This window comes from Triturus cristatus, chromosome 1_2, assembly GCF_964204655.1.
Source record: "Triturus cristatus chromosome 1_2, aTriCri1.1, whole genome shotgun sequence".
Taxonomy (NCBI): Eukaryota; Metazoa; Chordata; class Amphibia; order Caudata; family Salamandridae; genus Triturus; species Triturus cristatus.
In genome coordinates, this window is record NC_140580.1 from 1082545446 (window position 1) to 1082571874 (window position 26429).

Consider the following 26429-nt stretch of genomic DNA (forward strand, 5'->3'; position numbering starts at 1 on the left):
AGCGCCCCTCGCTGTGATGTAACACAGCAGCGAACCTCTCTTGGCGCTACATAGTACGATAGTTATTTGCAGACAGAAATGGCTGAAGCGTCACGTCTTTGCTGCCACATACTAACCAAAACTATATGTGTCCTCCTGTGTGTCCCTTTGGACCTACAGGTCTTGGGGTAGTCTCTAAATGTGGGGACTTTCTGCCTCACTTCCGTGGGCAGCTCAATTTGCACTTCTGCTCTGAAAAGAGCACCGCAGCTTTTAAAAGGAAAACACAATTTTTACTGTCCGCTTAGTTTCACAGGAATGTTTTTTTTGCTCACTGATAATTTATGATTACACGTGCATAAACATGGCACATGTGATTGCTCGGCGACCTACCAACTCTATAGAGACGTGGCTGTCGTGTAAGTCTGTGTAAAAAGGCACTAATCATGGCGGCCATTAGATACGTTCATCAATTCAAGGCCGATAAACAAGTGGCTCTGAATTAGATGCCAAAGGCCCCTATTATAACTCCTCAGTGCAATTCAGTTCAGGCTGCTTACCAAACGAGTTCTCAATAGGCAGAATATTGAATTCAAATTGCACTTTGTGTTGTAGACTACATAGTTATGTATCCTTAGTATTAGTCCTATGAAGTGTGTGTTTGTTTTGACACTATAGAACCCCTGTTTGGATACTGCCGAGCGTTGATAACTGATATCCCATTATGCCGCTCTGTGTAGCACTCTAGGACAACAGGACCAACAAAGAGCATTTCGGGACATAGAATAGTACGCTGTACAATGCGTGTTTACAATTTTCAGCATGACTTCTTACCTTCAATGGAAAAAGGATGTTACGCCCTCATTTTCCCTCTCTATGTAGAATACACTTTATGCATTTCTTATTGCTAATGTTAGTCTGGGCGGCGGGCACCAAATCTACACCACTGGCAGCAACGAGCACAAAAGGGGGATGGGCAGGCGGTCCTAACTAACTTCCATTCATGTTCCTTCGCATCAGGCAAGCGTTCCTGGCCTTTATCGACAGGCCTGAAGGGAATGGGCTTGCCTTTGTAGTTGTGTTGTGCACAGTTGTAAAGTTCTAGAACTCAGAAAAAGGAATCGGTTTTTAAGAAGAAAAAAAACGGTGAACTCTCCAGTTCGTAGTTTCACATCCTGGAATGGACTCTTCAGCCGTGAAACCTTTGAAGGACTGTAAAATTAGCACAGGTGGATTAAGTAATTAGGGTATCTATTGGTTAAGCACAAAAACTGGAATTTCAGCTTATAATGGTTGTGTTATCCTATGCAATGACAGACTGATGAGTGGATAATACGGTGTGGTGTGTGGACATGGTCAAACACTCTTAGACCCACCCCATGCCTCTTTCATCGACTACCAGGCACATCCTGCCCTTTTAACTCACTCATGCAGCCTTCCTCCATCTTTACTACTTGTGTATTCCTCTCTCCTGGTCTCAGGAAATGTACGATGGGAAACAATAAGTGCCAGTCCCCAAAAATAAGTGCGGGTGGCCCCTACCAGCAACCACCCTCAAATTAAGTACTGGATATATATTTATTAGAGTCGTCAATAGTGACTTTCTCATTATGGCCCTGAACATTAGTCTGTAGTAAAAGCTTGTTTGGACTGCTTAGACCTTTGGCCTGGTTTAAAAAAAAAACACGCTGTACGTTTTACAAAAAAGTATGATGTGTACCAAATGTAATCTTGGAAAGCTTTGTGCAGATTTGGCATCAAGGAGGGTGATTTTTGGGGTCTAAGGGCCTTCAAAAGCATGTTTCCTATTCATGAACAGGAACATAAACATGGCCCAGTAACCAAACGTGGAATAAAAATATATAGGTACGGTGCTCCTTTTTTGGGTTCGGTATGAATCTGGCAAGAAGTTAACAAAAGAAAGGACCAACATTTTTACTAATTATCTGTTTGATTCACTAAACAGCATGTTATTTTACCTTGCCTTTTGATTGTCTGTCACGAGTTTAACAATGTTGTTCCTGCTGCCATTTTGAGGTTCACAGAGATTACAGTCCACAAACCTAGCTGCTAAAAAAGGTGGTACAGTGTGTGGACATGAAGCCCACACCTCAGCCCTGGAGGAACAAGGCCATACCTTTGTGAGGTGGAAAGTGCCCATATAAAAAAACAAAAACGTAATTTTCAGCTGCATGGTTTTGAAAACTTAGCCCAGATTTGTGTATCAATATGCACATTTTCGGTTGCTGTGTCATTTTTTAAGGTGGCCAAAATGTTCCCATATGCAACCGGCACATTTGTCTGTGAACCACAAAACAATGAGCAGGCAAATAGAATTGGAGACCCCAATATTCACTGATGTCCTCCCCTTCGCCCATTGACCTTGCACTGCTGGTACTAGCGATGGGCCAACTGCAAAGAAACCCACGGCAGAAGTCATGCCTTATGGCCATTGTCCACTGGGCCTGGTCATTATGCTTACACAATTTGTGAGTTTCCGAAATGTCTGTATGAGAATTTAGTAAAATTCTGAAAATTTCAAAGTAGTTAAAAACAATTTCGCACAACTTTTTACTAGGGGGCCTATTTCAGCCAAACATCCCTTGCAGGACACTGGTTCGAGAAGAAAATGTATCCCTGGGGCCATTTAATACTCAAATCGGATGCCTTACAGGTACCTTGGTGTAATTCATGAACGTGAAGTATTTTCCTGTGATTACAGAACCATGTTGTGTAATTTCACAATTTTTTTAATTGTGTACATTTTATCAAACAAATATCTCACTGTTTCACACAGACCACGTCTTTGCACAATACCCTTGGAAAATGTTTAGGGCCACACTGTAATTACCCTGAGCAGAAGTTAAATCCTATCATTAAAATGAAAGAAACTCACAAATGTTTTGGATAAGGTGCATTCATGTTCTGTATTAATAATGCATTTTATTGTTACTCAAAACATTCTAACACATATTTTATTAATATTCGAAATAAGCTTCAGTTGAAGATACATTGTGTTCGTGATCCCAAAAAAGTACTGAATATTCCCAGTTCTAATCTGCTACACAACAATGACCTCCCCAGACATCCTGCTCAAGTTCTAAGGTGTCATCTCAGACATCCCAATACCATATGAATGGCGCATGCCAGGCCCAGTGTTGTCTATGCTCCTGAGCATAGTGCTCACAGAATGTGCATGAAGACTATGCCATGTGCATGCTACATGCTGGTTTGATTGATGAATGGCCCTTTAACACCCTGTGTCCTTACATGCTGGTGTCCCTCGTGACCCTGTGTGTGCAGCAGAGGGCTGAGTCACAGATCGCATCCTATACGTTCTGTGATCCTTTGTGCATAATGTGTGCTACATAATGATGTGACAGGCAAGAGGCATGTGCAAAGGCCATGCCTTGTGTATTACCACAGGCCATATTCACTGTGTGAATGAAGCCTGGAACGTCATTCCTGAAATCATGTGTGGGACCCAGAGCAGTGAACTGGAGGGGGTGGAGAAAAGGGTCTTGTGTTTTTATTTATCTATGAGATGCGCCGGTCAGTTTTTTTTATACGCTGTGAGCAATTTATATTCAACTGAATATTTTCCCAGAACATTTTTATAATGTAATTTAATATGCGATCTTGGTAGAAAACTACAGCATATCTTTAAGGAATCATTTTTTAGTAAATCTGTATGTACACAGAAGCAGACAGAGGTGCAGACATACGTCCACACAAAGATAATGTTTAATTACAACCCTAGTTAATTAGGCCCCATAGTGATGCTAAATCAAGCATTCCTTTACCGTACAGGCATACTTCTGGGTTGCATCTGTTTTTAAGGAAATTGTTTAGTCAGGCATTTATTGTCTCAATGGATTTATTTCCAGAAATAAAGTCAGAAATGTAGAACCCTTTTAAGAACTGGCAATAAGGCCATTTCACTCTTCCATACCCTCTTGCAAGCCAATGCTGCCCAATCGCAGTGGCGGATCTGACGTTGGTGCAGTGATGTCAGCACGTGGAAGGGCCTGTACTCTTAGCTGCACTGTGATAACTCGGTGCCGGCCTGTGTTCATGTTTAAACTCCACCTAGGCAAAGGTTTGTTTTCACAATAAACACAAGTTGTCACTTAACTACTGGGGAGGGAATTGTAGCCAAATGACCAGGCACCAATGAGTCGGTACACATAATAAAATAAATACAACTTAAAACAAGACGCTCCCCGATTTAAGTAAGTCCTTAAGACAAAACAGACTCCTGTTTCTTCTAGATTCGACTCGCCCCTCCTGCCATGCAAATATCTTGACAGGAAGTAGCATGGGTGAATTTTTCTATGTAATCTTCACATGAAATAGTGTTTCTGTACTTTCATAAAAGCACCTTTATTTCTGCTTCTATGTAAATGGGAGGCATGAAATAAGTGGCACATCAGAGGTTTTGCTGGGAGCATTAACGTGTTGTAGGTTTATTAAACCCAGATTTGGGTTAATTTGCGGGCAATCTTGGGCAGTCAGCGATGAGATGGCCTAAGGTGACTGCCCACATCAGTTGGCAGTTTATACAAGGTATCGTTTAGACTCTAGGGGTTACTTTTCAGGGTTAGTCCAGCATCTGGACCCCATAGTCGAGGAAAATCTTGTTCCTGCTCATGGCTGAGCAATACCAGATCAAGCCCAAAGTTGCTCTGCATTTTAACATTTCAGATGGAGTAGTGAGGTGTCGTTTTGATCCTGATAGGCCAGCATAGAGACCTCCAAGTTAATGCATGGCAGACCCCATTATGATTATTGTTGTGGCTCTTAGGTGCAACAAATGCCTTTGGATCTCCCTGTTACAACTTGTGGACAGAGAGGAAAACAAGGAAAAAATATAATCACAGTTATCCGTAATAAAATAATGACTTTTAATGAAAGCTTTGATCTACGTTTACCAGCCCTCCAAAATTGACCAATACAGGCCACTAAACGTGCGTGGACCACTGTGTAACTTAAGTTGTTACTATCAAGCAGATGAACCCACCAGCTTTTGGCTCTGGAAAAGACTATGCTGTATAATCAAAGGGGTGAAACATGTCTTGACATTTGTTAGACTTGTCAGCCTTAGGGTGGTCTTTCCCCAAATGTTTGCCTTACTTCTCCATTTTTGCCGGTCTAATGTTTTTTGGGCCCTAAGACTCTGTGCACGTTACCACTGCTAACAAGTGCTAAAGAGTGTGTACTCACTCCCTAAAATATGTCAACATTTGCTTACACCCTATTGGCATGTTTAGTTTTCTTGCAAGTCTCTAGTTAAGTGGTCCTATATGTAATCAGGGCCTGTAAATTAAATGCTACAAGTGGGCCTGCACCACTGTAGGAAAGTGCCTCTTTTGACATGGTCAGCCCTCAGTTTTTGTTTATGTCTAATGTGATTTCGAACTGTAAGTGCACTGTGTCCCTGCTAACCAGGTTCCGAGTGCCAGATCTCTTTCCCAAAAACGATACCATGATTGGCACAATTGCAGTAACCCCTGTGAGTTTCTAGTAAGTGGTACCTAGGGCATGGGTACTGAAAAGGGTACTCTGGGCCTGCAGCACTGGTTGTGCCACCCCAGGGACCCCTCACCATGGCTGTACACTCTGTCAATGCAGGCTGATTGACTTGGTGCAGAGAAATCTGAAGAGCTGACATCTCACACAGCCCTGTGTCACAACATAATAGCAGGGGCGTAGATACGCCCCCAACCACTCGCACAGCTTAATTGCGTCGTTTCGGCCTATATCCCTTCTTTTTTTACTCCTCAATATACTTTTTATATGCTTTCTTCTTTTCCTCTTTTTTCCACACTCATTTAAGTGCTCATCCACACGTGGAATTGTGTGCCATTGTCCAAGTTTCTAATATTCATGATGTGTCCATCCGGACCTCTCTACATAAATACGACAAGCAGCGTTCGTCAAAAGGCAGCGTTTATTCTAAAAAACCCAATGCATTTCGGGCTGCAAGCACCCTTCTTCGGGGGTCACTGCCAAAAAACGTTAAAATCGGCCATGTAGCAAGTAATCTAGTGACCCCCGAAGAAGGGCGCTTGCAGCCCAAAATGCATTGGGCTTTTTAGAATAAACGTTGCCTTTTGACAAACCCTGCTTCAGTCGTATTTATGTAGAGAGGTCCGGATGGACACATCATGAATATTAGAAACTTGGACAATGGCACACAATTCCACGTGTGGATGAGCACTTTAATGAATGTAGAAAAAAGAGGAAAAGAAGAAAGCATATACAAAATATATTGATGAGTAAAAAGGAAAGGATATAGGCCGAAATGGCGCAATTAAGCTGTGCGAGTGGTTGGGGGCGTATCTACGCCCCTGCTATTATGTTGTGTTTCAGTTTTTGGTGTCACAAAGGGTTGGACGCATTTAATGGAGAAAGTGGACGAGTTTGAACAGTAAAAGTCAAAAAGTAAAAATAAAAGGTGTGCATCCCATTCTCCTATTGAACACAGCCCTGTGTGCCATGCATCCCACACACTTCATGGGATATAGGTAAGTCACCCCTACTGCACGCCTTTAGCTATAAGTCAGGCAGGGTGCACTATATCCTGTTTGTGGGCATATCAGCATAAGCAAATATGCCCCTACAATGTCTAGTCCATTCTGAGATGTTATAAGTGCACAGCAAAGCCATAAAGAGTACATCGGCTGGATACTGGTCAACTCGAGTATTCTTGCTCCATGATAACTTCACTGATCTCTAAAGTGTTTGGTATCAAACATCTTGTCTTAATAAATACTCTCTGATGCCATTGTCAGATACATTAATAAATTCACACAGGAGACCCTGAAAACCTACCAAGCACTGGTGTGGTTCCTGGCTTGTTTTCACCAGCCTGCCACTACCAGGCATGCTCCAGTGCTCAATGGGGTGAGAGCCAGCACTCTCAGAGCACAAAGACAAAGCCTGCCCTAGGAGAAGTGGCTTCACACCTCCTCCAGGACAGGATGACCTTCCTGGGTGGGAAGCTTCAAAGGCAATGCCACCTTTGAAATCCAACACAGGAGCCTCACCCCTTTTCCTGCTCCACTTTTGGCTGAGGAAAGGCGGGAATATTAGTTAGATTACGAAGAGGGCCTCCTCTTAGCCAAAACCACCCCTAGGACAGGGCAGGCAAGGTGAACCCCTCTCCTGAAGTTCCACCATCTTGGGATGGTTAGAAAACCTCCTATCTGGACTAGGGTAGTCCCTCTTCCCACAGGAAGTAGTCACAAGAGGGTGTAGACACCCTTAAGGTAAGTAGCCATTGGCTACCACCTTCCTCACCTTGTAACATCTCTAAATTCAGTATTTGGGTGGCACCCGAGACCTGAACATCATATTTGACAGACAAGAGAAGACCAGGACGAAGAAGACCCGTTACTCAAGAACTGAAGCTCTGCTGCTGAAGAAAAAGGTGCCAAACCCTGCCTGCTGCTCCCAAGACTCGACAGTTGCTGCTGTTGTGTCATCCTGAAAGGACTCCAAGAACCCTGGTGTACCTACAGCAGTGGTTCCCAAACTGTGTGCCGTGACTCACTGGGGAGCCATCAAATTTAGCCAGGGGAGCCACACCAAGCACTTTAATGCATTTAATGTTGAAGGGTTTGTTGACTTCAGTTAAACTAATTAGACTTAAACGCACGATATCCATGATTTGTAAGTGACATGCCTAAAGCTGTAAATGTAGTGCTTAATTGATGGCATTTCAAGGGAGATGACCTCCATATTTCACTGGGTCTCCACATTCCAACACTCCCAAAGTAAGTGGAAGATGCCTGATTTATTTTGTTAGACTCCATAATAGTTTCGTTTTTTTCCACATGCATTTTACACCAATGCAAGTTATCATTAAAATACAGTTGTCCTGTATTTTAAACACACTAAGTATTAAAAGTATTGACATTTGTACTTGAATCATGGGTACTTCCAGTACACATTTCTTTCAGTACACACACATTTCCAGACAGGCCAGCTCTCTCCTTGAGCACAGGGAAGTAAAACACCATATACGGCATAATGCCAACATTTGGAAGCTAGAAAGAGGGACAATTTGAGAGAAAATAATTGAGGAATTCATTTTACTTGCATTGATTTGGAGGCAATTTTAGGGAGGAAAAGCAAAAAAAACTGTATTTGGTTTTAAAAATCGTGGGTCGCCCTGCTGAGGCAGGTGTGTTGGCACGCATGACATGGGTAGAAATGGAAGTGCATGCAAATATTCAAGCACAAACACTTTGGCAATGGGGCCTACGTGCATAGGGGTGCTATCTAGCACTGTAAGTGGGATACAAAAGTTTGAGAGGGTACTCTAAAGGCATGGACAAAGAAGTGTAACTAGGAATACTTTATTAGAGGCGCCGCTTCAGTAATACAAAAAACCCTGCGTATATGATTATAATACCTTCTACAGCTTCATCCCAATTATTTTCAGGGAGAAAAATGCAAGTACTCCCGAGGCCGAGCTTACATCCCTCCCCCCCCCCCACCCTCCAAAAAAAGTAACAGTGGGGAGCCACGGGCAATGGGTCAAGGGAGCCGCAGGTCAAAAAAGTTTGGGAACCACTGACCTACAGCCTTCAAGAAATCACGGTGATGCTCCCTTGGAGTGAATGTACCATTCCCCTGCACACCTCAGGCACCAATCCACTGAAGTAGAGTTTGTTGCCTTGCTGCTTTCTGACGTAGCACTGAGGCAAGAAAAGGTACAACAGCGTTGAAGGGTCCAAACCTCCTCTCCACCAAGTTTAGAGGCACCAGGACCTGCCGCGGCATACCAAATACCTGTGGTACCAGACACTGAGAAGGAGAGTCCACCCTGGACTCCCGGAACACCAGAAGCAAGCACCCATCAGGGATACACCTGAGAACCACTTTCAGAGTGGCCCAGCTGTCCTGAGATCGCCTATCCAAGTTGCTCACTCCTGACTGCGAGGACCTCAAGACGCACAATTCCATGCAGAACTGTTCGCTCTGCACCATCCCCAGCATCAACTAACCAGTCCTGCTCCTGTGGTCTCCAGGCCCTTGCAACTTCCTAGGAGACCCACCAGACCTACCTGTAAGTCCCTCTATGCAGTGCTTTTTAAAAGTGGCCTCCTTCGTCTTTGCACACCAGCTTTCAAGACCTCAGCACTGCTGCTCTCGGCCAACCCGGGACACTCCCAAACTTCTCCTGATTGAACTTTGAACCTGGTCCAGACATCCACCTAAAACGAGAAGGTGAACTTTGTGAATGCATTACCTGAATTTATATGCATTGTTCAACTTTTTCTCAATTGTTTCCTTTGGTGCGTAATTGCACACAAAAATGATATATTTTCCAAACTTTGATAAATTGTGGCTCTGCAAGTACTTACCTTAGAACTGTGTTTTTTGTCTTTAAAATTATATAAAACCAACACTATTTTTAGGTCTCGGCTGGCGTGGATTGCGCACATGCGCAGTCTCGCTGTCGAGATTTATTGTTTTGGAGGAGTTTTGGTAAAGGGCTTTAAGCCCCGCCCCTCTTTTCCATTAGCTGGCATCACCGTTTATGCTAAACAGTGGCCAGCCATTGGAAACGAGCTTGTTGTAACATTTACTTTTGGCTTTTTCACCCGTCCCACTTGGACGGGCTCGCCTGCTTTCCTTCTGAAGTAAAAGGTTTCTTATCTTTATGGGGCCAAACACATGGCCCCATAAAGATAACAAACCTTTTACTTCTGAAGGAAAGCAGACCTAAAAGAGAAAAGTCTACGTCCTGGTGAGCGCGTGTGTTATGAGGTTCCTTCCTTCCTGGAGGTCGCATCTCTCCAACTACTTCCACTGTTATTGCCTCCAAAGTTTCTTGGGGGCTTCTCCGGCGCTCCTCCACCCCAACTCCAGTCTAAGCACCCTCGCTCATCCTCCCTATATGGCTTATGTAGGGTGCCCCTAGTCACACGCCCGCGGCTGCCACCACGGTACCAGAGCCGATCCAGCACGGTGCTGCTGCGTTCCCAAAAAGAAGGCCACGAGTTCCCTTCGCACTGCTGCTGTTGGAGTCGCATTGAGCCAGCAGGAGGAGAGCAGTATTGTGGCTCCTTCTGTCGGTAGGCGTGAGGCAGACGGGAATAGCAGCGCCAAACTCCCATGCCGAACCGCAGGGTAGCGCGAGGCCGGTTCCGCCACATCACCTCCATCCTGGGGATCGCCACTACAATTTTGCAGGAAGCGCTGTTTGAAAACCCCACTCGGCTCTTCTTCCTAGCACCTCTCTGCCGGTTCTTGCCGGGCTGCTCTGTACAGCTGCAGCACTGTGCATCCTGCAGAGCGCAGTAATAGAGCCCCGCGTTTTCGGCTCGGAGAATCTCCAGGGTGCAACGGTTGTTGACTGCGTCTGTCTTGCCCTGGAACCTGCCCTCGAAGCCGGGGCCATAGAAATCCACCTCGCGGAAGATCCACAGTATGCCGGCCTTGGGGTCGTCCTTGTACCAGGACATCCAGAAGTCCACCATGACGCCCTTCTTGATGCTGCACTTGAAGGCGACCTCCCCTCCGACGGGCACCGATAACTCGGTCTGGAACTGCTCCGCCACCGCCTGCAAGTCCTCACCCTACTGGCCCCGCGCCCCTGTGGGAAAGCAAAGGAGACTGGTCACTCCCGGCGATAAAGCAATATTTCCAAGTGCAGGTGCAAGAGTTCTTAGATATGCAAACATACAGTTACAGTGCGTTAAATGAACCACTTCCGGCAGTTACGGGCTTCCGCCCCTTTCTGGCCTGTTCATGTAACCATTCTATAAATCAGTTTTATTCACTTACTCCTAAACGTTGTCTTTGATCTGGCTTCATGATTGATTACTGCCCTGTTTCCTCCCCAGAGGGCTTGAATACTGTTCTTGATGTTCCACGCACATCTCCGCTTTCTATGAAGGGCTGTGTTGCATTACTGCAGGGGTTCCCCAATTCTCACCTAGTACCTCATTATTCTCGGACTACACCTAACCGTGGTTGCCTCCTCTGCTGCATTCCTAGCGCTGTCAGTCAATCGAGCTCTCAGTGATCGGTTACTTATTGTTGCCATTGCTTTACTGAAAACATTTACATATCTAGTCTACTGTTTATGTTCTGTTTCATTTATTGCAATTTTCTTTGTGCAAAATGCATCCTCCAGTCCATTTTAGACGCAAGTGTGGATTGCTCTGTGAAACTAGTTCGTAATGCTGAGAGTAGGTTGGGGGAAAATCCCACCTGAAGTGAGCCCTCTATTCTTTTCTGTTGTATTTATTGCTATTTCTTAGGACATAATACATCCTTGCATCCATTTTAACCATGAGGGGGCATTTCTGGACTAAGAAAATAGAGCTAAATGCAGAATTACTCCTTTAGAGTAATTCCACGTAATCTCGTGGAATTTTTAGGCAATCCCACGTGCTTTGCGGCACTGAATTACACAAAATATGCCCACCCCTATAGTTCAGGAAATTTTCCAAGATGCTGTTACTTACAATAGGTAAGCAAAGTTACTTTATGAAAACCGTTTTAGAGTGGAAGAACACAACGCTGAGGATCATGTTGTAGTATTAAAGCACATTTTATAGAGGAGTTCAGTCATGGTTCCAAAGTTGATACCTCTGTTACAGACCAGAGGAATTTGATGCTATGTGAGAAAACCTGTAATATAATTAATGATCCTTTCAGAGACTTAAGAATGATCTTTTTTTAAGCGAATTACCTATTTTGGAGTAAATATACCCTGTATGTAACAGAGCTACCCTTTATAAAGTTGAGTAGCGAGTTGTACTTTTCAGGATCCAGTAACATATTTGAACACGCATTAAAAATGCAATAGGTCTCGCCTTTTATTAAGTTAAAGCCATTTGCTTTGCTATACAATACCATTAGCAAAGCAAATGGCTTTAACTTAACCAAAGGCGAAACCTGTTGCATTTTCAATGCTTGTTTTATGAAGCTACTGAATTCTATTTTCCTGCACATGCTGTAGGGTGGTAAATGCATTTTTAAAACTCTGTGTTTTCTTTTCAGGGTGGGATCCCGCCATTAAAATCGGGGTGTTGGATTGTGCCGAAGAAAGGAACTATGGAACGTGCAAAGATTATGGCATCAATTCCTATCCAAGCTTCAGGGTAAGTCTGGTAAAATCATGGGTGGTTGTATTCAGGCTTACGTTAGCCTTTTGAAGAAATACCTGTACATCATCTCTTGTTGGCCATCACTTACAGTACTGTACGTTTTATGCACTGGTCGCAGCACCGGGTTCAGCAGCAGTAACCAGGGAGCAGAACAATTGTCAAGCCCGAGTCTAAGCCATCCCTGTTACACATTACCAGCAGCCCTTAGAATCATGATGCAACGTCATAAGTGACCCTTTCTTACCAGAAATGTTAGGTTGTCGCATTATTTTGGTGCCTCTTGAGAATCTGGTTTTGTAGACCAGATGACTATCTTATGATTTTCCACCTTCCAAAGGATGAGAAGAGTTCCTTCAAGTTCCTAAGTGCTTACAAAATGTAAGTTAGGGGCTGAGTTATAATTCCTGTATGACAGATTGAACTGAATAAATCAGACCTTTGTTTTATTTTTAGGATTTAGCTCTGGTGCCCTGTGTGGGATCTGCAGAATACGTTGTATGGGCGTGCACCTTTCGGACAATTTCCAGTGAATGTCCATGACTCATCGTGGGTTTACCTGTAATTCCAGTGCTGACAAATGTTGGCAATTTAAGCAGCGATGCACCTTTTTTCATTTGGATAGCACAAGTAATAATAACTTTCTTTAGTTTTGCAATGTGAAAGTGTTTGAAATAATAGGGGATACTATTATCTAACGTAATGGCATTCAATGTAGGGATGAAAGGTTAAGTTGACATTGTGAAGATTCAAACTTGTAACCTGCAGAGTTCACAATCTGGCACATACTGCTGGAATTAAGTAGGAGGTGTGCACATGTCGCCCCTCCAGTGTGTTCGAACCCCACCCTGTGTGTGACTCCCACACAGGCTTCACAATCTGGCACATATTGGTGGGATGAAGTAGAATGTTGGGTCATGTCCCCCTCTTGTGCGAATGAGCCCCTCCTGTGTGTACTATTGATGTGAGCCCCCTCCTGCATATGACTCCTTTGCATGAGCCCCCTCTTTACATATGAACCCCTTTTTAGGTCTCGCTGAGCCCAGCGCATGCGCTGGCTCGAAGAGACATTTTGTATGTGGGCTCCAAAAAGTGCTACCAGGCCAGCCTAGAGCTACAGTGCATGTGCGCGGGCGCGCGCACCGCGCTTACTTTCACTTTCGCGGCCGCACGGCCGCTTTGATCGCGATCGCGATCATTTTCACTTTCGCTGCCGCAGACCCAGTCTCCTCTGCCGGCACACCCACAACTGGCAACATTACTTTTATACAGCGCTTAGAAGCCTGAACTGGTCTAGCGCTTGTTTTTAGACGCTATTTTTTTCATGTGTTTAAGCACTCTACGAGTGCTTGTTGTTTTTAGCTAGCTCCTTCGTGCATCTCTCCCTCTCCGTGTTCTCCCCTGTCTGCCTGTTTGCCCCACCTGCCCCCTCTCCTCCCATTTTCTAAGTCAGCTTCCTACCACCAACCATCCTGCCTCCTGCTGTTCGTGTGAGCCTGCTCCCACCCTCCACCTCCCGCTGTCCTTGAAACCTCCTTGCACCCCCCTCCCCACTCCCACTGTCCGCATGGCGTCCCTGCTCCTGCCCTCTCCTCTCCCGTTGTGCATGTTGCCTCCATTCTCACACTGTTCGTGTGGCCTGCTTGCTCCCGCCCTCCTGTTGCTCATGCTGGCTGCTTGCTCCCACCCACCTCTGCCGGCACACCCACAACTGTCAACATTACTTTTATACAGCGCTTCGAAGCCTGAACTGGTCTAGTTAGGTCTCTGCTCTAGACGGCGCACGTGCGCTGTCTCGAACCGAGACATGCAGTATCTACATCTGGACTTTTTCCCCCCTCTCCCCATTTGTGAAGGGCATGCATACGTCATGCCCTTCTCCCCGAGCGCACTGTCCAACTACGATAAACCTCCGCAGCTATTTCTATTAATTGATTCAGGACTGATTAATTATTTTCTAAACAGGGTGACTTGTCCCCTGACACATTAGGAGGCTGTTTCAATTAACAACGTTGGGCGTCGATTTTTATTATTTTAAAAATTGTGTGCCTGGCAGTGACCACAGCTCGCCACTGAAAAGCTGTTTTATAATTAGCGCACATTGCCACTTCATTTTATGGTTTCCCCGATCAGTCGTGACAGACTTCCTCCGACTACATTACAGGCGGGGCTGCAACTGGGTTAGTCTGATGCCTGTTGTGGTATTTGAAAAATCTTGTACCAACGTTGGTAAGTGTACGTGATAAAATGCAAAACAGTGACGTGCGATGCCCAGGATCACACACTATGGCCAAGTGGAAGTGCCGGGACCAGAACACAACCCTCTTTGTTCCATAGTCAGCAATTCACCTAATCACTTGAGTAAATCTATTCTCTACGCCGTTCAAGGTGTCTGCAAGACTTTGTAAATACTGGTCAACACCAGCTATGGAACCTACGTAGAAAGTTATTTTGCAATAAGGAAACCGTTTTTTAAATACACAACTTTGTAACGAGCAATATTAGTGAGACACCATATTCCCTTTTAAACTAAACATGAATACACCAAATTTCCGTTCCAAAACGCAGGGTTCAAATATCTCGGAAGAAGTTTCAATAAACCAGAAATTACTGCAACAACCGAACAGCTGCTGCATAATCGTAACACATTTCCCCTTCATTTTCTGGCGTTCCCCATCCCACCTGAGCAGACTTCCTCCAACTGCATTACACGCAGGCGCGCAAATGTCTGGACGCTCGAGGCAGACAGACCAACACGGTTTGGTTTTAGTGACACCGTCCTAACCCAACTGGCCTGGCAGAGGCAGCTGTATTGTTCAATATTGCCTATTGGTAACTTTTATAGTGTCCACATCTAGGCATTACAATACATGTTGGAGAGCTCACTCGTTTTGGGTTTATTTTGTGAACATGTGCATCGTTAAGGGGTTTCTCTGCTGTTACCCACCTAATATTTGTACAGTCGTGCTGACCAACTCCATGTACAATTACCAAGTGGAGCCATCTCTCTAAACCTGAGCTTTAATCAAAGACAGCAGGGGACTTTTTGCTTATTTTACTACTTTTCGACTCCTTACACTTAAATACTTTGAATAACGCAAGCGCATTTATTTGTCGGTACTGACCGCGCTTACATTTTCAGAAAATAAAAATGAGCAGCTTTTACTAAAATTCTTTTACATCCATAGACTGTAAAGTTGCATCACACGAGACCGGAGTGAGTCTCATGGGAAATTCTACACTGACCATGCAACAGCAGGTAGCTTGCTGCAGAAACATTCAGGTTTAAAAAACAAAATGCAGCGGAAAACAACAAGGGCTAGCTCAGCGTGCAAAACAAGCACTGCTGGTTTCCAACTGAACATCTGAAACCTTAACACTTCTGGGCATGAGGCCGAAAGGATAGTTAGATGAACAAGCATTGGCATAGCCTATAGGTCTCGCTTACAGGTCTGTATGTGTTTTGCCATGCAGCAGATTAACCTGGGTGCTACAACATCTTTTGTTACTAAATGAGCAGCACATTATTGTGTGTGTGTGTGTGTGTGTGTGTGTGTGTGTGTTAGGGAGCACTATTCCTGTGTGTGTGGCCTATCCCTGCGGTTCCTTCTCTGACTATTCTGTGACCCATGCCAGTGATCGCATCCCGAGCGCAGCGTGGGTGAGACTGTAGGAGTATGTATAACTTGTGACAGAAGTGTGGGGAGCGATTGACTGAAGGAAAGTAGGTGACGTGCACAGCAGTGGCGGGTTGAAACTCCAGGAATGTATATAGCTCCTCAGAGCAGTGAGATTGTGCAAATGTATGAGCTGCTCTTGAAGGCAGTGTGGTAGAGTGCCGAAATGCAAGTAACGGGCGGCAATGTGTTTGGGTGAGCCTACAGAAGTGCATGCAACTCGGCGAAACATGTTTAACTCGATACCAGGCAGATATGGATTTAATTCATATATGGTCGGTTTGTGAATCCGTGTGTGTTTGGTTGTGTGTTTGAGAGCCAGCGAGAGAGAGAATGGGATCCCTCTGAATGTTTAGTAGAGGGCCGTCAGAGGTGTGTGGACTTGGAGAGCAGTGGGGGAGATCTAGTCCGCTCTTCACCATCCCGAAGTAGATAACACAAGTACTACTGCCATGATTATTATCAATGCACCTTTTATTTTAAAGTCTATTTTTTTTTTGTCTAAATATTATGATGTAATTATGTAAAGCACCCACCCCTTTAGCAGGGTGCTGGACTTGTTTAGACTTGGTTTTATAAATAAGGGACACAGTTACTTTAAATCTGTGGAACACACATAGTAATACAAGCATAAAAAATGCAATGGGTCTCACCTTTCATTTAGTTAAAGCTATTTGCTTTGCTATACAAAACTATTAGCAAAGCAAATGGTTTTAACTTAATTAAAGGCGAAATGGTTTTAACTTAATTAAAGGCGATACCTATTGCATTTTCAATGCTTGTTTGCGTGTGACGCCCCTCCTGTGCATGATGCCCCCCTGTACGGGTAACGCCTGCCCCCATGCTGGCGACGCACCCACCCCGTGCTGGCGACGCACCCACCCCGTGCTGGCGACATCCCGGGCTGGTGAAGCATCCTCCGTGCTGGCGACGCACCCTCCGTGCTGGCGACTCCTCCCCCGTGCAGGCAACGCCCCCCCGTGCAGGCGACGCCCCCCCGTGCAGGCGACGCCCCCCCGTGCAGGCGACGCCCCCCCGTGCAGGCGACGCCCCCCCGTGCAGGCGACGCCCCCCCGTGCAGGCGACGCCCCCCCGTGCAGGCGACGCCCCCCCGTGCAGGCGACGCCTCCCCCGTGCAGGCGACGCCTCCCCCGTGCAGGCGACGCCTCCCCCGTGCAGGCGACGCCTCCCCCGTGCAGGCGACGCCTCCCCCGTGCAGGCGACGCCTCCCCCGTGCAGGCGACGCCTCCCCCGTGCAGGCGACGCCTCCCCCGTGCAGGCGACGCCTCCCCCGTGCAGGCGACGCCTCCCCCGTGCAGGCGACGCCTCCCCCGTGCAGGCGACGCCTCCCCCGTGCAGGCGACGCCTCCCCCGTGCAGGCGACGCCCCTCCCGTGCAGGCGACGCCCCTCCCGTGCAGGCGACGCCCCTCCCGTGCAGGCGACGCCCCTCCCGTGCAGGCGACGCCCCTCCCGTGCAGGCGACGCCCCTCCCGTGCAGGCGACGCCCCCCCGTGCAGACGACGCCCCCCCCGTGCAGACGACGCCCCCCCCCCGTGCAGGCGACGCCCCCCCCCCCGTGCAGGCGAGGCCCCCCCCCCGTGCAGGCGAGGCCCCCCCCCCCGTGCAGGCGAGGCCCCCCCCCCCGTGCAGGCGAGGCCCCCCCCGTGCAGGCGAGGCCCCCCCCCGTGCAGGCGAGGCCCCCCCCGTGCAGGCGAGGCCCCCCCCGTGCAGGCGACGCCCCCCCCTGTTCAGGCGACGCCCCCCCCCTGTTCAGGCGACGCCCCCTGTTGGAAAGGCGTCCGCCGGAAGGGGGTTCGATACACGTCTTGCCCACCCCTTTGACCCACCTCTCCCAAGTAAGCCGAACCAGGCGCACACACCCTGATCTGCACTGTGAACAGAGGGACACCACACGTATTCTTTGTAGGACGATAAGTTCTTTTATCGATGATTTCAAGGGATCTTTATGACCCAAAAGGCAAATAGTACAGCAGTGGCACAACGTACCACAAATCAGTCGTGGGGAATGGGGGTAGCGGGATAGTCTTTCAAGATAGTGTCTCTGCGAAATACCCTGCGGAAGCTCACAATCCTCGAGCTGGAGGGTGTCGTGTCTCTGGGCGATCTCTTACCGAGTCGTCCTCAAGGGGAGCGCCGCGAGTCTCTCAGCAGGCACAGGTGGTCGGAGTTCAGGAGCCGCGATTCCGTCAGCAGGGCTCAGATGGTTCAATAGCTGGGGGCCGCGAGTCACTCAGCAGGCCTAGGTGGATCAGTGTTCGGGAGCCGCGACCTCGTCCGCAGGGCTCAGATGGTTCAATAGCAAGAGGCCGCGAGTCACTCAGCAGGCCCAGGTGAATTCAGCGTTCAAGAGCCGCGACAGCGTCAGCAGGCTCCGATGGTTCCAGGTCTTCTCTGTCCTTGTTCCTCCGGCACCCCTTGTTATACTCCGCTGGTTCTTTGAAGTCCGGAGTGCTCGCAGAGGGGGGACTGGGGTGACGGAGGGGGTTCGGCGGGATTTCCTGCCGCTCACTTCTTTGGTCTTTTCAGGTGGGTCTGGGAGGGACCCCAGACGCTCGGTAGGGGAGGTGCCTGCTCCCCAGGGGCCTGGTGGCCGATTGAGTCCTCCCGGGGGAAGGCGACCCGAGGTGTGACTGGGCTGGCGCCTCTGGCTCGAGGGTTCCCGCTCCCTCGGTTGGGCATGCGTGGTAGGGTGTTGAGTCTGTCAGGTCTCTGGCCGGCCCGTGGATCGGGGGTGGCTGGGGCGGCCGGAGTCGGGGATGTCGTGTCTGGAGGGTGGTTGCAGGTTGGCGGGATGGTGGAGAGGGCAACGCCGTGAAGCCGGTCTCACACCCCCCCCTGTGCAGGCGACGCCCCCCCCCTGTGCAGGCGACGCCCCCCCCCTGTGCAGGCGACGCCCCCCCCCTGTGCAGGCGACGCCCCCCCCCTGTGCAGGCGACGCCCCCCCTGTGCAGGCGACGCCCCCCCCCTGTGCAGGCGACGCCCCCCCTGTGCAGGCGACGCCCCCCCTGTGCAGGCGACGCCCCCCCTGTGCAGGCGACGCCCCCCCTGTGCAGGCGACGCCCCCCCTGTGCAGGCGACGCCCCCCCTGTGCAGGCGACGCCCCCCCTGTGCAGGCGACGCCCCCCCTGTGCAGGCGACCAACCCCCAACCTGTGCAGGCGACGCCCCCCCTGTGCAGGCGACGCCCCCCCTGTGCAGGCGACCAACCCCCAGTGCAGGTGACCCCCCCCCCCCCAGTGCAGGCGACCCCCCCCCTGTGCAGGCGACCCCGCCCCTGTGCAGGCAACCCCCCCCCCTGTGCAGGCAACCCCCCCCCGTGCAGGCAATCCCCCCCCCCCCCTGTGCAGGTGACCCCCCCCCCCCCTGTGCAGGTGACCCCCCCCCCCTGTGCAGGTGACCCCCCCCCCCCCTGTGCAGGCAGGCGACCCCACCCCCCCTGTGCAGGCGACCCCCCCCCCCTGTGCAGGCGACCCCCCCCCCCCTGTGCAGGCGACCCCCCCCCCCCTGTGCAGGCGACCCCCCCCCCCCTGTGCAGGCGACCCCCCTCCCCCCTGTGCAGGCGACCCGCCCCCCCCCCCTGTGCAGGCGACCCGCCCCCCCCCCCCCCCTGTGCAGGTGACGCCCCCCCCCTGTGCAGGTGACGCCCCCCCCCCTGTGCAGGTGACGCCCCCCCCCCCCTGTGCAGGCGACGCCCCCCCCCCCCTATGCAGGCGACGCCCCCCCCCCCCCTGTGCAGGCGACGCCCCCCCCCCCTGTGCAGGCGACGCCCCCCCCCCCTGTGCAGGCGACGCCCCCCCCCTGTGCAGGCGACGCCCCCCCCCTGTGCAGGCGAGGCCCCCCCCCCCCTGTGCAGGCGAGGCCCCCCCCCCTGTGCAGGCGAGGCCCCCCCCCCCTGTGCAGGCGAGGCCCCCCCCCCTGTGCAGGCGAGGCCCCCCCCCCCTGTGCAGGCGAGGCCCCCCCCTCTGTGCAGGCGACGCCCCCCCCTGTGCAGGCGACGCCCCCCCGTGCTGGCGACGCCCCCACCTGCTGGCGACACGCCCCGCCCCCCCCCCCTGCTGGCGACACGCCCCCCCCTGCTGGCGACACGCCCCCGTGCTGGCGATGCCCCCCTCCCTGCTCTGTGCAGGCGACGCACCCCCTTCCTCTTTACAGTCGACGCCCCTCCTCCTCTGTGCGGGTGACGCCCCCATCTGTGCGGGTGATGCCTCCCTCCTCTGTGCGGGTGACGCCCCCCCTCCTCTGTGCGGGTGACGCCGCTCCCTCCTCTGTGCGGACGACGCTCCCTCCCTCCTCTGTGCGGACGACGCTCGCTCCCTCCTCTGTGCTGGTGATGACGCTCCCTCCTCTGTGCTGGTGATGACGCTCCCTCCTCTGTGCTGGTGATGACGCTCCCTCCTCTGTGCTGGTGACGACGCTCCCTCCTCTGTGCTGGTGACGACGCTCCCTCCTCTGTGCTGGTGACGACGCTCCCTCCTCTGTGCTGGTGACGACGCTCCCTCCTCTGTGCTGGTGACGACGCTCCCTCCTCTGTGCTGGTGACGACGCTCCCTCCTCTGTGCTGGTGACGACGCTCCCTCCTCTGTGCTGGTGACGACGCTCCCTCCTCTGTGCTGGTGACGACGCTCCCTCCTCTTTGCGGACGACGCTCCCTCCTCTTTGCGGACGACGCTCCCTCCTCTTTGCGGACGACGCTCCCTCCTCTTTGCGGACGACGCTCCCTCCTCTTTGCGGACGACGCTCCCTCCTCTGTGCGGGCGACGCTCCCTCCTCCTCTTTTGTGCGGGCGACGCTCCCCCTCCTCTTTTGTGCTGGCAACGCACCCCCCCTCCTCCATGCAGGCTATGCCTGACGCTCCGCCCCACCTGTCGTGCGGGCGAGGCGCTGTTCCTCTGCGGTCCTGCGGGTGACGTACCGCCCCATCTCTGTGGTGCGGGTGAAGTACCCCTCCCCTGTGCAGTTGACGCGCCACCCCACGCCGGTGATGCGCCCCCCCCCTTCCCCGGGCACACAACTCGCCTCCCCATGTCTTTGCATGCTAAAAAAAAGGCGCCTCCTATCTGTTCCCAAGTTTCAACGCTGCAAATTATTTTTCTTATTCTTTCCCCATCAAGAAAGTCAGGAGAGTGGAGACCCATATTGGATCGAAGTCATTTCGAATATTCAGTAGGATACCATCATTTTGCATGGTATCCCTTCGTGATACATGCAGCTTCTTCACGAGGATCTTAAAGATGCATATATACACATACTGCTTTATCTCGAGCACACAAATTCTGTTTTCAGTGGCTACTACCATTTCTGTGCCCTTATTTTCAGCCCATTATCCAAACCCCTGTTTAGGTCTGGTCTGAGCCACCGCGCATGCGCTACTCTGTGAGGCTTATTGTAAAGACTTCCAAAAGGACTTCCAACTCCCACAGTTTTGCTCATGTTTTTCTTACTGGCACGCATTTGATTGGCCATTTGCGTAAGGCTTCCACAAAAGAAAGCACGCAAATGGCCAAAGGCTCGGATATGTCCCGCCTTATCTTTAAATTCCCCCCCCATAGCCTATGTGTCTCGGGAGCGAGCAGTGGCGCCATCTGTTTCCAATTATCATGCCTGCGTTAATTGGAAACAGATGGCGTTCACTTTTGGCCAGCCAGCACTCGTGCCTGTAACAGATCCCCCTCCCCACTCCCCCTCACCTCCTTAACGCTGCTACCCCTTGGCCGCAGAAACCGGTTCCCCCTCCCTGCGCACTCCCACACACATGCAGGGCATTGATGGTAATGTATGCGAGGAAACAGCTGAGACTCAGTGCATTTTTGCAGCATTTCCAACTAGGCACGGCACCCGCCACTCTTGTTTTAAATTTGCTGTTAGCCAAATCGTCTCTTTGTATCAGCCGTTGTTTGCATGGGCTCACTTCTTTTATTTTTTTTTATTTTTATTTTTTTACCTGAAACCTATTAATAGTGTTTTGATGAGTAGATTAAACACATGCATACATAGGCATGTGGTTAAGTAGCGTATGAGAAGTTTGGTAATTTTCATGGATTTGTTAACAGACGGTAGTTCGGCAAGCCTCCGGAGCATTTCAAAAACCCGCTCGTAGTCCCTACTTGAAGACAACATGATACGCGCCGTTCATTCAGCGTCCGGTTCACGCTGAGCTGAGTACTTCCATTATGATTCGAAAGCTGAATGGAAACATTGTTGCAACCGCGTATGTTTCTAGAAGCGTGGTTGTTGGTGATGCACTTTTGCTCGCACTGTATGCCTAATTAAAGGAAACAATTAATTCAAAGCTGAGTCGCGCGTACTTGCATTTTTCGTATGTTCAAGTTGGTTTCAGCAGCAGCCATTCCATCTCTAGTCAGCAAGGATTCCGATTGTTTGTGGCTGGCTCTTATCTCAAGGCACGGTTAATCCATTCAGATTGAGTCTTGGCAAAGCCTTCTAGTACTTGTAGTGTAGGTTAAACTGGATGGTGCAATTGTTCCACCTTTTGGGTTCCAAAACATGTATGTCTTGCCATCATTGGCTATTACAATGTATTATTGCTGACATCTCGTTTAATCCATGACTTGCAGTGTTGAATTTAAGTATGGGATATGCTTCTTTTTGTATCAATCTTGTTTCTACATCACCTCCTATATTGTCGGACTGGATGGCAGTTAAAACGGTCCATCTAAAGTCTTTCTCTGTGTGGTGTGACCTTCTTGCATAGAGTGGCTGACTAGAGATGCTGAAACTGGTACTGTTTTGATGCGTGATTTGTGCTGAACATTTTTTTGTTTGATTTCTTGATTCGTTTTTCCTTTATACATTTTTCAACATGGACAGATTATTGTATATACAACATTTTTTGTTCTGCAGTTCGAAAATTCACTGTGTTTTCACTGAGTTTTATCTTTTTTGAACACTGAACCTTCTATTTTCTGGGCGCAGACAATCTAATTACCACACTTATGATGTCCTTGTATAGGCTTTAGATTCCACTGAGAAACCATATCTCTTTAGGTCGAGCGTAGGCAGCACGCAGCGCTGCTCTAGGAGTGACCTTTAGAAATCGGTCAGCTCTTTTCAAGCACTCGTGCTTGTGGTAGCAACCACCTTGCGGGAGCGAGCAGCGGCGCGCAGGGGCCATCTGTTTGTATTTAACGTGGCCGTGCGCGCTTGTTTATATTGCTCTACTCTCCCTCCCCTGCCTGTCTCACCCTCTTTCCGAAGCCAGGGCACGTTTCATTTGGAAATAAACTCCCTTTATTGAAAGAGAAAGCCCATGGAAATGTAACCCTTAAACACGCTTATGCCGAGTTTAATTTGTTTCCCATGCAAACACAACATTGTATAGAGCAAAACTCACCAAACAGGACGCTTGAAGGTCCTGCATGTATGTTATTAGGTAGGTGTGTGGCTCATGCCCACACATGTTTCAAGGCATGTCTTGTACAGTAGAAGTTTAAGATATAATCAGTAATCTCCAGGAACTCGCTTGCTTTTGCATTTCCAGATGGTTGTATTACTTTGGTGATTTATGGCCTACTTTATTTTGGTGGCCTAACCACTGAACCTGCGGTGTGGCAGAGGCCCTTCTGGTGGCGGCTGCAACGGGAAATGTATTACTGACCGATACTGCAGTGGGCATTTAGCTCCCCCACCCCCCAAGAAATCACCTGGATGAATAGTACAGGAGGTACCTCCAGAGAAAAAAAAGACTGTGGCAACTCCGTCCTATAAATGAGGCACACTCCACATTTTGAAAGTCCTGTTCTATTTAAGAGCGGCATTGCTTACATGATTAACATTCTAACTCTTTTCATTCATTCACAGGAGAGGTCTATTTGCTGTGTGGTCCTTTTGTATAAGGGCTTGTTATTGTGAATTTGAGTATTGTCATATGTGCTGCGGCTATTTTATTTATTAACGGCACATTGCTTACTATATTTATTAACAACTTTGACTTCTGCTTCTAACTTTCTTTGTGTTTATATTTTCCGTAATGATAAATTTGACATTTGAATAAATATACAGACTGAGAGCCATCCATCCACCCAATTTCCATCCATCTTACCCTCATTGTCTCCCTCGCTCCATTTTTGCATTAATCACACCACTCGCACTCCATACTTCCATCCATCCATCCAGTCCTTATGTTATCCACCCATCTGTCCATTCATTTAGTCATCCAGCCACAACCCCATTATTTATCTTGCAGTTACGTCCATCCCGCCTTTCCCCGCCCATCTGTCACACCCTCCTCACAAATTCTCTTCCATTTCCATTCATCCGTCTATCCTTGCATACAACCATCCGGTCCTTCCATTACCACGCTCCATTTATCAACCAATTTACTCCCACATCTATTTTGTATTTTATGTTTTAGCAGGCTAAAATTATAACCTTCCCGTTATGTCCTTCCTTAAATATTCGCCTTTTCTTCCCTCCATCTTTCCACCATCCATCACTCCTGCCCTCTCACCCTCATTGTCTCCCACTCTCCGGTCTTGCATTCATCCCTTCCTTCACACTCTTCCATCCATCTCTCCATCACTGAGTCTTTCCATCCATTCATTCACAATGCTCTACAATGCTCTACAACACAAAATAAAAACGTTAACAAAGCCAATAGCTCTGTCTAAACACTTATAACGCCCCAAAGGCGAGGCCTATTGGCTATGCCAATGCTTGTTTTACATAGTGTCTGGTACCAGTGGCATTTCAGCTCAGAAGATATGGGTATCATATGAACCGATATCTTGATGATTGTCATCAAAAAGCCAGCAACACCAAAAACAGCATCTGTTACCCCTTCAGCTTGCCTTCGATCTTTATCCGTTGAAGCCTTCAGACTAGAATTTGGCCTCCTTGATCTTCATATTAGGGGCTGTGCACAAGTTCTCTGCAGATCTTAATTTGAGCAGTATTCCTTCCATAACACTTTGCATAGCTTATTTGCTCAGGAGTTACTAGCTATTGTAAATTTCTACTTTGCTTTTAGTAACCTGGAGAAAGCGGAGGCAGCTAGACATGGAGTTGAGCTGTCTGATGGAATATCAAAAGCTTCATTGGCTAATGTGAACATGTTTAAGGAACGGAATTAAATTGACTAGCTTTAAACATGGTCGCTATCACTGCCTCTGAATACGTGGTTTGCTTCCGGTTGTTCTACAGCCATATTTAATCAAATAAATAAAATGTTATCTAACCACTTGCCTGGAGTGAAAAGATTGTATTTTAATTTTAAAGCTCGTGAACTGACAAGTCTACATTTATGGCAAGTTATTGCTTTTTTTTTTTTTATAATTTTTTTTTTATTTTTTCCCATACAATAGATTACAATGTAAGTAGCTTCAATTCCCAGACAGTGTCCCTCCCCTCCTATAACAATTGTCAATGTATGTAACAAGCAGTGAAAATCAATTAACCAGATTAATTCATTATCAATTAGATAAATATGAAAAAAGAAAAGAGTAAATCCTACGTAGAGGAAAATCATGATATCAAAAGAGAGGCAAAAACCAAAGGCAAATGGGAGTAGAGAGAAAGGAGGAGTCCGAACCGGTGGGGGAAGCAGGGAAGGAAAGGGGGGCAGGGAGAAACGGGAGGCAGAGAGAAACGGGAGGCAGAGAGAGGTAAATACAAAAACATTACTGTGCTTCCTGTACATTCAATATTCAATATGCTAAGCCACCTAGTTAGGGGATCCCAAATCTCTAACCCCTTATCTTTTTGCAACCATGCCTTTTCTGGCATATATAGCCTCCTCAAGTTTATAAGTGGCAAGCAGTCGAGGCTGCCATTGAGCAAACGCGGGAGGGTTCGGGTCCTTCCAATATGAGGTAATGCATATCCGGAGGATAGTCATAGCCACAAACGGCAGGGCTCCCCCCGATTTCAAATTAATCATGTCAATTAATCCCAGCATTTCAGTAACAGGTGTCAATTGGATGTCTTGTAAAAAAAAACCACTAATAAACCGTTGTACCTTTTCAAATAATGGGACCAATTTTAAGCATGTGGCAAATATGTGTACTGAGTCTGCACTATACTCCACATTTTGGGCAAGTTATTCCGCTACTAGTACCCCATTTGGCCACTCTGCTTGGTGTTATGTATAAGAAAAATCCTGTTTTGAAAAATTGAGCTTGCAATTTCGATGACAATAGGTGGGTTTGTGCAAGGCTTGGGGCATAACAAAAGGTGTTAGGTGGCATGTTCAGTTTCAACTGCCACTTTTCATCTATTTTACTAATATTGTCAGGCCTCCGTTCATTTAGTTCGCTTTATGAAGCAACCTGCCCCATGGACAAGTAGATATTTTATTAAATTCCACCTCTCTGCCTAAAAACCTAGTATTTAAAGTTAATATATAAATAAAATAAAAAGCATACTTTTAACCAAATTTGTAACTGGGGAGAAACAGACTATTGTGTGTTTTTTCTTGTTTTGTTTTTTTGGGGGGCGAATGAGTAATGTGCAAAGGCTTTGTGCAGTCGCTCAAAGTTAAGGGTGCCAGTGGGTAAAGATGTCTGATTCATTGTACCATGCTGCATGCTGTGGCAGGTGGAAGCTGTCTCAAAGGCCAGACCCAAAAAATTAAGTGACCTGCGAAATTCCTAAAATAATTGAGCTGTAA

At 48.4% G+C, this 26429-nt stretch overlaps 1 protein-coding gene across 2 annotated transcripts in view; it reads left to right on the plus strand.

The window, feature by feature from the left end:
• The window catches only part of QSOX2 (quiescin sulfhydryl oxidase 2), a 265478-nt gene that overhangs the window by 74628 nt on the left and 164421 nt on the right, over positions 1-26429 (plus strand). For both annotated transcript variants that reach the window (XM_085613372.1, XM_085613380.1), the window contains one exon: positions 12004-12104. In XM_085613372.1, coding sequence (XP_085469498.1) covers positions 12004-12104 — 101 coding nt within the window. The remainder of the gene's footprint in view (positions 1-12003; positions 12105-26429) is intronic.